At 42.3% G+C, this 15,234-nt stretch overlaps 1 protein-coding gene across 1 annotated transcript in view; it reads right to left on the reverse strand.

Annotated features, from left to right (window-relative positions):
• vat1 (vesicle amine transport 1) overlaps nucleotides 1–15,234 on the reverse strand; it is a 51,031-nt gene that overhangs the window by 22,494 nt on the left and 13,303 nt on the right. Inside the window, exons 4-6 of the mRNA XM_070864366.1 lie at nucleotides 10,407–10,577; nucleotides 9,918–10,007; nucleotides 566–801 (exon numbers count right to left, since the gene is read on the reverse strand). Of these exons, the coding sequence (XP_070720467.1) occupies nucleotides 566–801; nucleotides 9,918–10,007; nucleotides 10,407–10,577 (497 nt within the window). The remainder of the gene's footprint in view (nucleotides 1–565; nucleotides 802–9,917; nucleotides 10,008–10,406; nucleotides 10,578–15,234) is intronic.

Below are 15,234 nucleotides of genomic sequence, written 5' to 3' on the forward strand. Positions count from 1 at the left end.
AAATCTGTCCATAAACCTTCTACTGTTGCCCTTCATTGCCACCAACTTTGCCCCTGGCTTCAGTTCCACCATTTATTCTGCTCACTTCTCCCCCAAAAAGGTATTCTCTTCATGGCAGCGATAGCTCTCTCCCTCCATCCCCTAGCTTGGGGAGGCCAAAGTCATTTGCAGTACTATGCCACTGGCTCCAGCCAAGATCAATACAGCAGTCTCACCATGGACTTTCATAATCAAAGTTATCTTTTTATTCATCACAAGTGTGAGCTTACTTTAGAGGGGGATGCTGAATGAGGGAGAAACAAAAAAAAAATGAGATTTGGGTGTGACTAAAGTGTAGATATATTTCTCAGGATGATTCTGTGGTCAAATAGACTGCCAGCACTCTGCCAAGGCTTGTACATAAACAGGCACTTGGCAAAATCATTGGGACAGTATTCCGGCATGAATAAAAATGGCGGATGCCAATTATTTACAAGCCAGTAACAGTGCAAATGTGGACCAACCATTATATATGTTACCACCTCCAAGGAAAATCATGCCAATTTTTTTAAATGAAATTGCTTACCTGGTCAAATGACCACACGGAGTCTACTTTGGGTTTGATTTTCCCTTCTTTGTATAGAGAAAGCAGCTTGTCAACAACATCTGCAATCTGGTCAACCTCCAGGTGGCCCAGATTAAAGCCACACACCCCTCGGTTGGTGTGCAACATCTGCAGGCCAGTAATACTGAACTTATTCCACCAGATCTTTGCCATGGCTAAAGGACTGCGTTTTGGTCCAGTCAGTAGATTTGCTGCACCTGATTTGAAATAAAAACAAGTCAATTCCAAAGCAATTCAAACACATGTATATATTATATATAAATATAAAAATATAATATAAAAAACTGAAGGGAATGTACACTATGCAGAGATTACAACACAACTAGCCCTAGAAGGTCTGAGCTAATTCTGCTCGAAAAAGGCACTGCTGCTTGGTCAGTAGTCATTTTGAACCTCAAGTGCTTCCCAGGTCTGTCAATTTGTTTTAATCTCACAATCTTGGAGGTCAATCATCACAGCCCCAGGACATCACTGCAGGAGTTCCTCAGGGCAGTGTCCTAGGCCCAACCATCTTCAGCTGCTTCATCAATGACCTTCCTTCCATCATAAAAGGTCAGAAGTGGGGATGGTCACTGATGACAGTGTTCAGTTCCATTCACAACTCAGAAAATAGAGCAGTCCATGCTCACATGTAGCAAGACCTGGACAACATTCAGGCTTGGGTTGATAAGTGACAAGTAACATTCGCACCACACAAGTGCCAGGCAACAATAACTATTTCCAACAAGCGTCTACCCACTGCCCCTTAAGATTCAATGGCATTACCATCACCGAATCACCTACCATGAACATTCTGGGGGGTGGGGCACCATTGACCAGAAACTTAACTAGACCAGCCACAAATACTGTGGCAACAAGAGCAGGTCAGAGGCTGGGTATTCTGCAGTAAATGTCTCACCTCCTGACTCCCCAAAGCCTTTCCACTGTCTACAAGGCACAAGTCAGGAGTGTGATGGAATACTCTCCACTTGCCTGGATGAGTGCAGCTCCAACACTCTAAGCTTGACCCCATCCAGGACAAAGCAGCCCGCTTGATTGGCACACCATCCACCACCTTCAACATTCACTCCTTCCACCACCAGCACACCGTGGCTGTAGTGTACCCCATCTACAAGATGCACTGCAACAACTTGCCAAGGCTTCTTCTGCAGCATCTCCCAAACACAGGACCTCCACCACCTAGGACGAGGGCAGCAAGCACAGGGGGACACCACCACCTCCACATTCCACTCCAAGTCACACACCATCCTGATTTGGAAGCTTATCGCTGTTCCCTTATCGTCACTGGGTCAAAATCCTGGGACTCTCCCCAACAGCACTGTGGGAGCACCTTCACCATGGACTGCAGCAGTTCAAAAAGGTGGCTCACCACCATCTTCTCAAGGACAATAAATGCTGGCTTTGCCAGTGACGCGCACATCCCACGAACGAAGAAAATAATATTCCTGTGAAGCATCTTGGCACATTTCACGACGCTTTATAAATACAAGTTGTCTAGCAAAATCCAGACGCGAGCAGCACAACATTCCATCTGAAGGGTGGATTGACCGGGTCATGCCATTCCAGTCATACCCTACTGCCAGCAACATCCACAGTAGTAAGTACACATTACACATGGCAAACTGAAATTGTTTTGTAAACATTTGATGCACATTTTCAATGCAATGTAAACCGCTCTACACATCCAGTCAGCCTGCAATGTAGCCTTTGTCATCTCGCTACAAGAATTGCAGTGTTCTGGATGTGGGACAAGCCAGAGACTTTGCTCATGAGTATGAGGGGAATGGCATGGCGGAGGAGGAGCAGAGCGAAGAACAAATGCTGCTAGTTACAAAATTAGATTTTATTTGCTCGTAATTGTACTCAAGACATCCACCACATTCCCATTAAAGTGCCAGGGCTGCAAGGTCATCGACTTTTGAATAGAAGGGAACAAACATTGTGCTCATGTGCGTTGTTGAGCGTCATAGCGACGAGCAGTGTCGAAGCCTGTAGGAGTTGCTAATCACAAAGTGAACAACTGGCTATGTTGATGACCCCCAGAGAGTTTTACCCAACACACTTATTCACTGCATTTAGCCTTTGGATGAATTGTGTACATTTTTTTTTTAAATGAAGGATATACTAGTGTGGGGGTAATTGAATATTCTGCAGATTTGGTAAGGGTCAAGTACAGCAAGCTACAGAGCAAGCCCGCTGTACTCAGCCCACAATTTTAGACGAGCGCTCCCTCACCATACCCGTTAAACTTCTTCATTTCCCCCCCACATTCAAACTTTTCCATTTTTCCCCCTCATTCATCCAAATGGTTTGTGTTGCACCAAGTCTGCTTAGCAGTGGAGAAAAGTCACAGCACACAAATGAGCAGAAATTCTCACCCACAAGATAGATAGGAAAAAAAAAAGAGCATATCCAGGGGCAGCAGAAAGTTAGAGAAAAGGGAAAGGTAACAAGTGTCAGTGCCAGCATCAGCAGGGAAGCAAGGGCAAGTAATCAGTGCCTCCATATTAGACAGCCGTATAAACTATTTCAGAAGTACCAATACATAGCCACAATAACCTTCAATTTGAGAGAATTTTTTTGCCTATACAAGTTATGGAATGTTAGGTATGCCTGCCTGTAGTTTACATATAACAAGCCTGTGCCCCTCTAACTATAAATCATAGGCCTATATTCAGGATATTTGAGAGTTTAAGCTGGTCATTCATGTAACCATCTGCAAGGCCTCCGAATGAGATACCCAATCAATGCCAAGTTTGAGTATTTTTCTGATGTGGCTTAAGAACTGGGATGAAACTGCTCCAACTCACTCACTCAAAATCTGCAGAGTGAACAAAGACCCTCAATCTAGCAGTCAGGTTCAAATTTAAAAAAAAAAAGACACACCCTGGAAGAAGGGTTAATGCACTAAGCCATTGCACCTCTAGCCCTAGTCCCACCCCCACCCCTCCCCAACAGAATGCATTTAACAGCAGGCAAGTGTATCTGGACGCTGAATACAGCTCCACAGGCTTGCCAATGATGTTAAGTGACTCACCACATAAAAGCAATTTAAAAAACTAAGACATCCAGCATATAATGGATCCCTGGTTTCAAATAATCAATTGTTTTTGACAGATGCATACAAGCTTTTATTCAGTACAAATTGCCTACTCTCAAGTGAACAATCCCAGGGATATCATGAATTAACCACTAGGTTAGTTCAGGTCATAATCACCCAGTGGAACACATCTCTTCAGGTGATCAACACAACTTGGGTAATTAAAATGCAAACATAGAACTTGAACTGCTTTTGGTAAAACTTGGCACTGAGATTTACCATGAACATAGCGAAGTAAAACTGGCTGGATGCCACATAGTGACGTTATTTATGAATGGTAGCTTACCTACCAATTGAGGAGGCTGAAGGGTGTGCAGCAGGGATTCAAAGAATATTGGATTCAAAGAATATTGGATTATTGTGACCTTACAACTCGTATCATAAGTACAATATTGCTTAGGTTTCAAGAGCTGTGATGCAGTAACTGGAGACAAGGGCCAAGAATGGAACCAGTGAAGGCAAGTCACATTCCAATCCAACTTCGGATGTGAAACAGATGTCCAGTGTCAAACCACAAAGAAAGAAAATACACCAACTGTTCCAGGAAAAAAAAAGTTATGTATTGGTCATATGCAGCGATGGCACATTTTGAAAGTCCAAAAATCAGTGGTAGAAAGGAATTGGATTCAAATTTCTGATTTACATTGCAGAAAATAAATTGAAAGCCTCATTAATCTCAAATAAATACTTTCACAAAAAGTAAAAAAGACATTCACAAGTTTAGTTTTGTTGCCATATTTATATTTCAGACATCACAGCATCTTTAAAACTAAACTGTCCAGCCCCAAACTGGGCAGGTGTCAACACTAGCCTCTCACAAAGCTGATACATCACAGACAGATGACAAAAATGCATGGTTAAAGTAACCTCCCACTTGGGGAGCAGTTTATATTTTAATCTGGGCAAGCTACCAAAAACTAGCTCCACTGTACAAGAACTATCTCGTGTCACATACAAGTGTTTAATGAATATCTCCTGGCTTTATTTCAATATTTGTTTGAGATAGTGCATTTTGTTTTCTTGCACTGAACCAAGTGAATACCAGTTTGCTGACCAAGATTATTTTCCCCCTCCAAAAGCACCAATGATTCAGAGTTTTGGCAGTTACTCCATTTCAAAGTCAGGTACAAATACAGGCTGCAGACTTCCATTCCCCTGTACACATTTTTCCTGTTGCTTTTCACAATGTACAGAATTGTAGAACACCATTCCTATTCCTTCCCCTCCCATACAAAATGTTGGATCACTCAGCAACAAAGGTTTCCTGTGCAGAGAATTCAAGAAGCCACGAGCAGGACAAATGGTGAGTTTCCACAGAAACCACTACTCTGTTCGGTCATGAGGAATTAGGTTTATACTTGCATTGGCCTTCACCATGTTGACCACAACCATTTAAAAATATGCACAAGCATCACCACGGTTTTCACTAGCCTCTGTCGTGGCATTATAAAACCATGTGTGTCAGCTGTGGCTCGGGTGGTAGCATTCTTACCTCAGTCAGAAGGTTGTGGGTTCAAGTCCCACTCCAGGGACTAGAGCAAAAAACAATAAATCTAGGCTGACACTCCAGTGCAGTGCTGAGAGAGTGCTGCACAGTTAGAGATGCCATCTTTCAGATGGGACATTAAACAGAGGCCTTGTCTGCTCATGTGGCTGTACAAGATCCCATGGCATTTTTTGAAGAAGAGCAGGGGAGTTATCCCTGATGTCTTGGCCAATATTTATGCTCAATCAACATAAGCGGGCAGGGCAGTGGAGTCGAGGCTAAGATCAGACCAGCCATGATCTTATTGAAAGGCAGAGCAGGCTCGAGGGGCTAAATGGCCTACTCCTGCTCCTATTACAAAAAAAATATGATCTGGTCATTATCACATTGCTGTTTGTGGGAGCTTGTTGTGCACAATTTGTCTGTCGCATTTCCCACATTACAACAGTGACTACACAAAGTACTTAATTGTAATGCGTTTTGAGACATCTGCTGATTGTGAAAGGCACTATATAAATCCATGTTTTTAAAAAAAAAAGTGTTTTGGCAACCATGTAACTTTTTAATTACCTGATCAAAAATAAATACTTGTCCACTACAATAACCTAACCAGATCCAAGCCAAACAGGCCAAGTCATTTATCCTTGTGGGACCCGACTAGAGTTTGGCTACACAACAGTGCCTACACTTCAAAGTAACTCAGTATGTGAAGCACTTTGCTAAAAGATGCAGAAAGGCACTGAATAAATGCAAATTATTTGTCAAGCATTCACTAACCAACATCGTGCACCAGAGTTCATTACGGCCAAGCATTTTGGGGAATGCTACTTAGTCTATGCATGCGTTAATAAGTGCTGCCTAGAACATCTCCGTTGTGAAAAGGTCATTCAGTAAAGCTGAAGTCACTAGAATATACAAGCAGCGATTTTCTGATAAATGTAGAAGGAGGAAATAAAATGGGATTGAGCTACGCAACTGCATAAACACCAGCAGTACAGAGGGCTGGCCCCACCCAATGTTCCCCAATGGGAGCCCACCCTCTAATTTGAATAGGCTACAGGTACAGGAAAGGCTTAACCTATAGCGCACATGGCTGGGGACAGGAACATTTGGTGAAGGAGAAGCTCTTGAAAAGGGCTGCCACTAGTCATTAAAGGGGAAGTTGTGGTGGAGATAAAAAGTAGCGGATCTTAATGGGATAGCAAAGACGCATGGGCAACATGGGGGTTCTGCTGCAGGAAGTGTACTAAAAAAGGTCGGGTGCTATAGTAGAGGTACTCCAATAAAAGTGCAGAAGCAAGCTGTATTTATGGAGGCTAGCTGGCTGCAAAATGAGGCCAAGTTATGCTGGCATCAGGGAAGAGTAAATGCGTTCAGGGTGGACGACATTTCTTTTGGGACCCAAAGAGCATGGCATGGTTATGGTTAGGATTCACACCCTGTATACCATTTCAGGCATCGTCCTCAACCACTGTCCTTTCTAATACACGCTGAAATTTTCTTGCAAGAGGGAGGTGGCAGATTTGAGACAGCTGCTCAGGCTGCCAGCCAGAATCCTCCTCTGCTATCAAGAGAATTTCAGTGGGGTGAGCAGCCATGGATGCAAAGGGTCCATGGCTGCCCCAAACTTTCTTCTCCATCCATAATACAGCCGTGAACTGCCCCTTACCGACAATATCCAATCGGCTTCCTAAATAATGGCCAATGATGTGGCCAAATATCACGAACATAATTAAATATCAACTTTTTCTTTGCCTATAGGCCATTGGATGGTCACCAGTAGCCACCCATCTAGTGAAGACAAGTCCCCTGATATTTCCATGTACGTGGGGGTTGCAGCTAGCAATGGTGGTCCAGGGTTCATGACAGGTGTAGGCAGAGCCTCCTCGGACATTGTCCCCTCCACCCACTGGTGAAATGCAAGAAAAAGAACTGCACCATTTGACCCTCGGAATAGCAGACACAAACCTGCATCCCATCAAGCTATGCCGCAGGGTGCTACTCCCAATATTTAGAGTCATCGCTTTAAAATTCATTTAAAATAAAATAGCATGTGCCAAACAGGTTTAAGTGGGTAATGGCCAATGATATGGAGCAGGATCAACCCCTGGTTAGTGTTGAACTGGTGGACATTCAGACAGAATCCCTGTAGCCAAGTGCTTAAACAAACAGGAACATGGCTCTTGCAGCAGTGGATTCAGTGCAGAAGAAAGCAGAGTGAGAACAGAGGGGTGACATTGCTGTGGAGGGAAGAAACAGGGGTTCAAGATCTCCATTCAAGGCAGTTAGAGAAACACCAGAATGTCAGGACCTCTGGTTAGGCTGTGGATGACTCACTGGCAAGTAGATTTTTTAAAAAACCTGCAGTGGTAAGGCTAGGGGAGAAGGAGCAGGAGAATGAGGACAACAAGATCTAGGTAGGCAAGTCATAACATTTAAGACAAAGCTAAACAAACATGGACCACCACAGAGTACAGTTCCCATAAAAAAATACCTAATCTGAATCGTAATACAAGTGTTCCCACAATATATCAGCCCTGAACATAGATTAGGTTGCAGCATGTGTTCAATAGGAAGATGGGTAAAATATCCAAGAAACATTGTACTGAGGCAGGGGTAGAAAGAATGCATCTAAAGCTGGTCAGGCTGCAACTTTTCTTTAAACCACCCAAATAAAAAATCACTCCTGCTTACCATCAGTGACTAGCAACCACGGTTGAGAAAGTCAGTTCTCGTCCTTCATATAGTGCGATACCAAAGTGTGTTTTTTTCCCCCCCCAATTTTCTAAAATGTGGTACAATGATTATTCTTTCAGCTCCTTACTATAAATAGGGCCTGCAATGTTCAATTTGCTTGAAGCCATTAGCATCCTTTTAGTCAGTCAGTCAAGAGATGTGATCATTGAATGGATTTGCCTCTGATCTTTAAAACAAAGATTCCTCAGTGTCCAGCTGTTCAAGGGTTTAAAACCAAGGTACCCATCCATGTTTCCTTCAATATTAGCATGCTGATCCTGATCATAAGGCACCAGAACACAATAGGAGCAGTAGGCCATTTGGCCCCTTGAGCCTGCTCAGTCATTTAATATGACTGGTCTGATCTTGGGCCTCAACTCCACTTCCCCACCCGCTCCCCATAACCCTTCACTCTCATCATTCAAAACTCTGTCTCCACTTGAAATATATTCAATGACCCGGTCTCCACAGCTCTGGGGCAGAGAATGCCAGAGATTTACAACCCAGAGAAGAAATTTCTCAGTTCTAAATGGGCGGCCCCTTATTCTGAAACTATGCCCCCTAGTTCTAGATTCTCCCACGAGGGGAAACATCCTCTCTGCATCTCAAGCCCCCCCCCCAGTATCTTGTGTTTCAATAAAATCACCTCATTCTTCTAAACTCCAAGCAGTATGTATTGTCCAGCAATACAAAGCTAACTAAGCAGACACAGAATTGATACTGCTGTGGTGCTATGACTGTCGTTCAATGTACACAATCTTTACTTGTAAATATTGCATTTAACTCACCAAACATCCTATTTAGAGTGATATGTCATTGTTCTAAGTCAATGGATCATTGTACCGTAGAAATACAAATAAATTCATCAATTCCTTTGGCAGGGTTTAGAATGGGACAGGTACCAGCAAATTTATTTGAAATTCAGGAATATATTTGGAAGTTGTGGCCTAGCTGGCATTACATACATCAGCTGTAAAGGCCCACTCAACTTGGGAGATCAGGAGGTTGAAGTTGACATCAATATGTAAAACTTCTGGAAAAGTCTCTAAATTAGGTTATTTATTTATTGTGGACAATGCTCATCTGATTAACAAATTTGAATAAAGTCAAATTTTAATGTTGCCCTCCACTCCTCATTATCAGAATGGCATTGTAGCAGAGAGACAGAGACACAGGCATTGTAGCAGAGACAGAGACAATCATACACAAACTTATTCACCTTACCAAACAGAACAAACTTCATGTACTGTTGCAAAGTCATGTTTATAGCTTAGATTCCTGGAGACCAAGTATCCATCCTCAGTACAATCAAGCTTCAACACATAATTGTCAGGATGCACTATAGGTATGGCAGCCTAATGATCATTGTATTGGATTAGTAATCTAGATGACAAGTTCAAATCCCACCACGGTACCTTGTGAAATTTGAATTCAATAAATCTGGCAAAGTGACCGTGAAAAGATGAAGAATGGTCATTAAAAACCAAGGAATGGAATCTGCCATCCATACCCAGCTTAGCATTCACATGACCCATCCTCCACAACATGATTGACTCTTAAATATTCAGAGCAGAGAGAGGCCAGCAATAAAATATTGCTTTGCCACATCCTAGGAACAATTTTTTTTTTAAATGTATCTTTTAAAAAAAAAATAAACTCACTACTACTGAGCAGATCACCACCTCCAAAATCACATCATTCTGATTTGGACATATATCATTCACCCATCACTGGGTCAAAATTCTTTAATTCCCTACCCAACACCACTGTGGGATAACAGTCACTAAGGAATGCAGTGGTTTAAGATCACCACCACCACCTCAGGGCAACTAGGGTAGGCAATACATTTAATGTTATCAGTGTACCAGAAGAATATATAAAAAAGGAAATAGCATGTGTAGCAATGTCAAACATTCAAAAAGCACAGCCAGTGACTAGAGCAATTCTTTCCATCCAGTATTCCAGTGGTTGACTCGTGCAATGTTATTTACCATATAGTATGATTTTGCCCATTGGTTTGAGCAAATTAAAGCCTTTGTTAGTGTCACCTCCTCCCAGGGAATCCAAAACAATGTTAACACCTAAAAAAAAAGGGAAAAGTGAAAATAAGTACAAAACAGTGAAATCGCACGCCAATTTGTTCCACTACTGCAATCGATAAAACGTCAATTAAATTGTGGCTCAAAAATGTTAACTATGCAAATCAGTGGAATGATGAGCAAATATTTTAATTAAAAAAAGGAAAATGGGGAGAGGTTCGGCATTAAGCCACAATTTTAACTTGATGCTATGGGATGCCAAGTGCATCACATCCCTGCAAGACCTAAATATTATTCTGTCCAGTACTTAATCTAATGAGCTTTCTGCTGAAGGCACACACAATTACATTTTAAACATTAAGCACAGGATGCCTAAACAGATCAACTTTCTACTTCTAGCCAATGAACGTAATTTCATTTCCACTCATTCCACACCATTACCATTGGGGGAGATTTTGCGAACTTCTTCAACATAGTCCAAGGTGGAATAGTCGATTGGGTGAGTCACACCATAGTCTTTGATGATTTCATGTTTAGCTGCAGAGGCTGTGCCAAAGATGGTCACATCTTTAACTATTTTACACAGTTGTGTTGCAGCAATCCCCACACCACCTGCAAGGAGCAACACAAGAAAATCCATCAGTAGCTACCCAACTTTGGTTCGTGGACTTGAATGGCGAATATAAGCACATGGAGACTGAATTAAGACTGCCATTTTGTACAAAAGCCTTCAAGGGATCATAGAAAGGAAACAGTCACACTCCATTCCGCACCAAGAATTTGAGCTTCAAATCTTCTCTGCAAAACAGTAAATCATACATTTACATCACTTGCCCTCGGGCAAGTATTACAACAACATGAAGTCAAAGGTTACAATGGAGTTCAAAGGGCACGATGCTTCACGTAGTCATTCCTTATCTTTCTAATTCAACTTTCTAGTTTGGCGGTGTCGATTTGGAGAATAAAATCCCAACAGTTCCAATAATAGAAGTTAACAGGGATCTGTCCAAGAGTTGCAGGATGAGTAGGCAGAAAGGAACTGTTGGAAATGTTTCTCTCCCAGTGTTGGGGGAAGCAGGGTGTGACATGGGAAAAACAAGCACCATTTCTTTTGTAGATTTAAGAAAGGTCATGCAGCATTGCACGGTTTGGCTGATCATTTGAAACTGACCAAATGCCTTTTGCACTGGAATCAGAGAGGTTATTCAAGAATAGAATCAAAATTAAAACCAGATTCTCTGCCAAGTACAGGCTAAGTGAAGCTCACTTTTAAGCAATTTCCTAACCAAGGAGTTGGTCAACCAGCTCATGTGCCTCTGGCGAAATATCACTTCTGAGACTGGTAGGACATCAAATAGTTTGTAAAAAAGAAAGGCACTAAAAATTAAATTTTTCCTGAGTTTGCAGACAGCGGCTGTGAAGCTGGAACCAGCTGAGAGTAGATTATTAAATTTAACATTTGGTGAGCAGGGCATTGACTAAAACCGTCTCAACAAGTGAAAGCTTTGACGAAATTCAGTCCAAGCAAAGAGTGCGGCTAGTTTGGATTTTATTGGCCAAATTAAGTGGGTTCCCATGCCCAATAAATGATTATTTTTAACCATTAGTTAAGAGAAGTGGCCGAGATTAAAATGGATGGTGGAAAAAAAAAAAATAGGCAGAATATTGCAAAAGGAAGGAGGGGGGCTGGCAGAGGACAAGGGTTTAATCAGAACCAAAATCCAATTAAAAAAAATTACATTTGTTTATTTTGATAAATTAGCCCGGACTAAGTTTTTCTCTGTACGAAGGCACAAATACACAAGACTGCCTTCTGATACTGAAACTGCAATGACATATTGGGCAGTCTGATTTTATTGGTAATTTCGATCACATCCAATTGAATAAAAAGTGGATATAATTTGCGTCAAGGTTTAACTGACAGTTCTGGTTAAGTTGCAAAGTAGGATAACTGGAGTCATTCAATATAGACCGGAGCTACTTTAATGGGAAACCACTTTCATGGAAAAAAACCACCATTTACACACAGAACATTCCTGCACTAGGACAGTGACCACAAAAAGAAACGTAACTTGCTGTAAAGCACTTTGATATCCAGGTGTTGTGGAAGGCACTATATAAATGCAAGACCTTTTCCCCCCTCTTGTAACATATCAATAAAAATGTACCATCGCTATCATTGATTACGTGATGAAATGACGGAGTTCTTCTCTTCTAAACTCCCTCCCACCAATAAAGTTTTACCAAGCATTTATTTTCCCCTCCACAAGCTTACTGCTCCTCTAATTCTAATGGCAAGCAGCAGTTTAACATGGCCTTGAACTCTTTCGGGAACAGCTATTTGTTCAGGAAAGACTTTATGATCTTTTTCCTTAATGGCATCCACCCAAGAATCTGTTTAAAGCCAACACTCCACAATCCATTACAGCAAATGTCACCAACCTTCTGCTAAAATTTAAAATTTAATCAAACAAGTTCTTATGACATTAATTTCTAGTTTGAGTTGTAATCTTAGGTTGCCTGTACACAAATGGCTATTTATATTAAAACAAAAAACAGATACTGTGCAATTCCCACCCCACTCATTGCTTAATGGCGTAATCTTTCCAAGAACAGGTCAACGGTCATTTGCACTCACGATAAACAACCGGGATTTCAGGCTGGAATAGCATTAGGCCCAGTGCCACCAGATTGTTTTATTCAAAGGTCACCATCCTCTTTTGGAAGCAGCAACATGCATCAATTAGGTCACAATTTCCATGCAAAATCATGCGTTTATGAACAGTCTCCTTGCCTTCCATCATGAAGCTTTTACCCAGCTCCACCTTCCCAGTTCTCTCTCCTTAAATGCAGCAATTGTGAGGGAGACAGTGGATAGACTAATGCAGGTACAATGTCTCTAATCCGGCAACCTCAGGACAGAGACCGTGCCGATTTTCAGATTTCAGATGAGAAAAATCAAGTGCGTATGTATGCTACCGAGACAGAAAGTACTAATGCTGGCACGGTCAGGTCGGGTCGAGGGTCATGCAGCAAGGCTTAGACCAATCGTGCGCCACCATTTAAAACATAGCTGTGAAGCCGATAACTAGCCGGGTCTGCTGTTTTTGGACAATAGTTCCGAATTTTATTTTACGGATTATCAAATGGGATTTTCTCAAAGGTCCGGTTTTTGAACAGCTGGGTTTGAGACATTGAGCAGCCATTATGCATGCCAATAGTGAGCACCAGCAGGCCATTGGACAGAGAATCTAGAGAGCAAAATGTACATTCCCCACCTTCATCCAGTACACAATAAATACACATGGACACGCAGAGTCAACTCAAAACAGGAATGGAAATCTGGACTGCTTTGTTCCCCTCCATCCTAGAAAGGCAGGGCCATTTTAATGCCCTTGCTTTATTGCTACCTGGCTGAGGTCAGCCAATATAGTTCTGAGTGGATCAACATGAAGTGAATGCACTGGAACTAAACATTTTAGGGATAAAGCACAGGTTAATGTTTTAGCTCTATACCCTTCAGAATACATAGAAACATAGAAATATAGAATATAGGTGCAGGAGTAGGCCATTCGGCCCTTCTAGCCTGCACTGCCATTCAATGAGTTCATGGCTGAACATGCAACTTCAGTACCCCATTCCTGCTTTCTCACCATACCCCTTGATTCCCCCTAGTAGTAAGGACTAAATCTAACTCCTTTTTGAATATATTTAGTGAATTGGCCTCAACAACTTTCTGTGGTAGAGAATTCCACAGGTTCACCACTCTCTGGGTGAAGAAGTTTCTCCTCATCTCGATCCTAAATGGCTTACCTCTTATCCTTAGACTGTGACCCCTGGTTCTGGACTTCCCCAACATTGGGAACATTCTTCCTGCATCTAACATGTCTAACCCCTCAGAATTTTAAACGTTTCTATGAGGTCCCCTCATTCTTCTGAACTTTAGTGAATACAAGCCCAGTTGATCCAGTCTTTCTTGATAGGGCAGTCCCACCATCCCGGGAATCAGTCTGGTGAACCTTCGCTGCACTCCCTCAATAGCAAGAATGTCCTTCCTCAAGTTAGGAGACCAAAACTGTACACAATACTCCAGGTGTGGCCTCACCAAGGCCCTGTGCAACTGTAGTAACACCTCCCTGCCCCTGTACTCAAATCCCCTCGCTATGAAGGCCAACATGCCATTTGCTTAATTAACCGCCTGCTGTACCTGCACGCCAACCTTCAATGACTGATGTACCATGACACCCAGGTCTCGTTGCACCTCCCCTTTTCCTATTCTGTCACCATTCAGATAATAGTCTGTCTCTCTGTTTTTACCACCAAAGTAGATAACCTCACATTTATCCACATTATACTTCATCTGCTATGCATTTGCCCACTCACCTAACCTATCCAAGTCACTCTGCAGCCTAATAGCATCCTCCTCGCAGCTCACACTGCCACCCAACTTAGTGTCATCCGCAAATTTGGAGATACTACATTTAATCCCCTCGTCTAAATCATTAATGTACAGTGTAAACAGCTGGGGCCCCAGCACAGAACCTTGTGGTACCCCACTAGTCACTGCCTGCCATTCTGAAAAGTACCCATTTGCTCCTACTCTTTGCTTTCTGTCTGACAACCAGTTCTCAATCCATGTCAGCACACTACCCCCAATCCCATGTGCTTTAACTTTGCACATTAATCTCTTCTGTTTGACCTTGTTGAAAGCCTTCTGAAAGTCCAAATATACCACATCAACTGGTTCTCCCTTGTCCACTCTACTGGAAACATCCTCAAAAAATTCCAGAAGATTTGTCAAGCATGATTTCCCTTTCACAAATCCATGCTGACTTGGACCCATCATGTCACCACTTTCCAAATGCGCTGCTATGACATCCTTAATAATTGAGTCCATCATTTTACCCACTACCAAGGTCAGGCTGACCAGTCTATAATTCCCGGTTTTCTCTCTCCCTCCTTTTTTAAAAAGTGGGGTTACATTGGATCAGTTCCTATAGAGTGGAGGGTAGCCAAAGTCAATGGAATGTTGGAAAATGACTGTCAATGCATCCGCTATTTCCAAGGCCACCTCCTTAAGTACTCTGGGATGCAGTCCATCAGGCCCTGGGGATTTATCGGCCTTCAATCCCATCAATTTCCCCGACTAATAAGGATTTCCCTCAGTTCCTCCTCCTTACTAGACCCTCTTACCCCTTTTATATCCAGAAGGTTGTTTGTGCCCTCCTTAGTGAATACCAAACCAAAGTACTTGTTCAATTGGTCTGCC

The sequence above is a fragment of the Pristiophorus japonicus genome, chromosome 21, assembly GCF_044704955.1.
Source record: "Pristiophorus japonicus isolate sPriJap1 chromosome 21, sPriJap1.hap1, whole genome shotgun sequence".
NCBI lineage: Eukaryota > Metazoa > Chordata > Chondrichthyes > Pristiophoridae > Pristiophorus > Pristiophorus japonicus.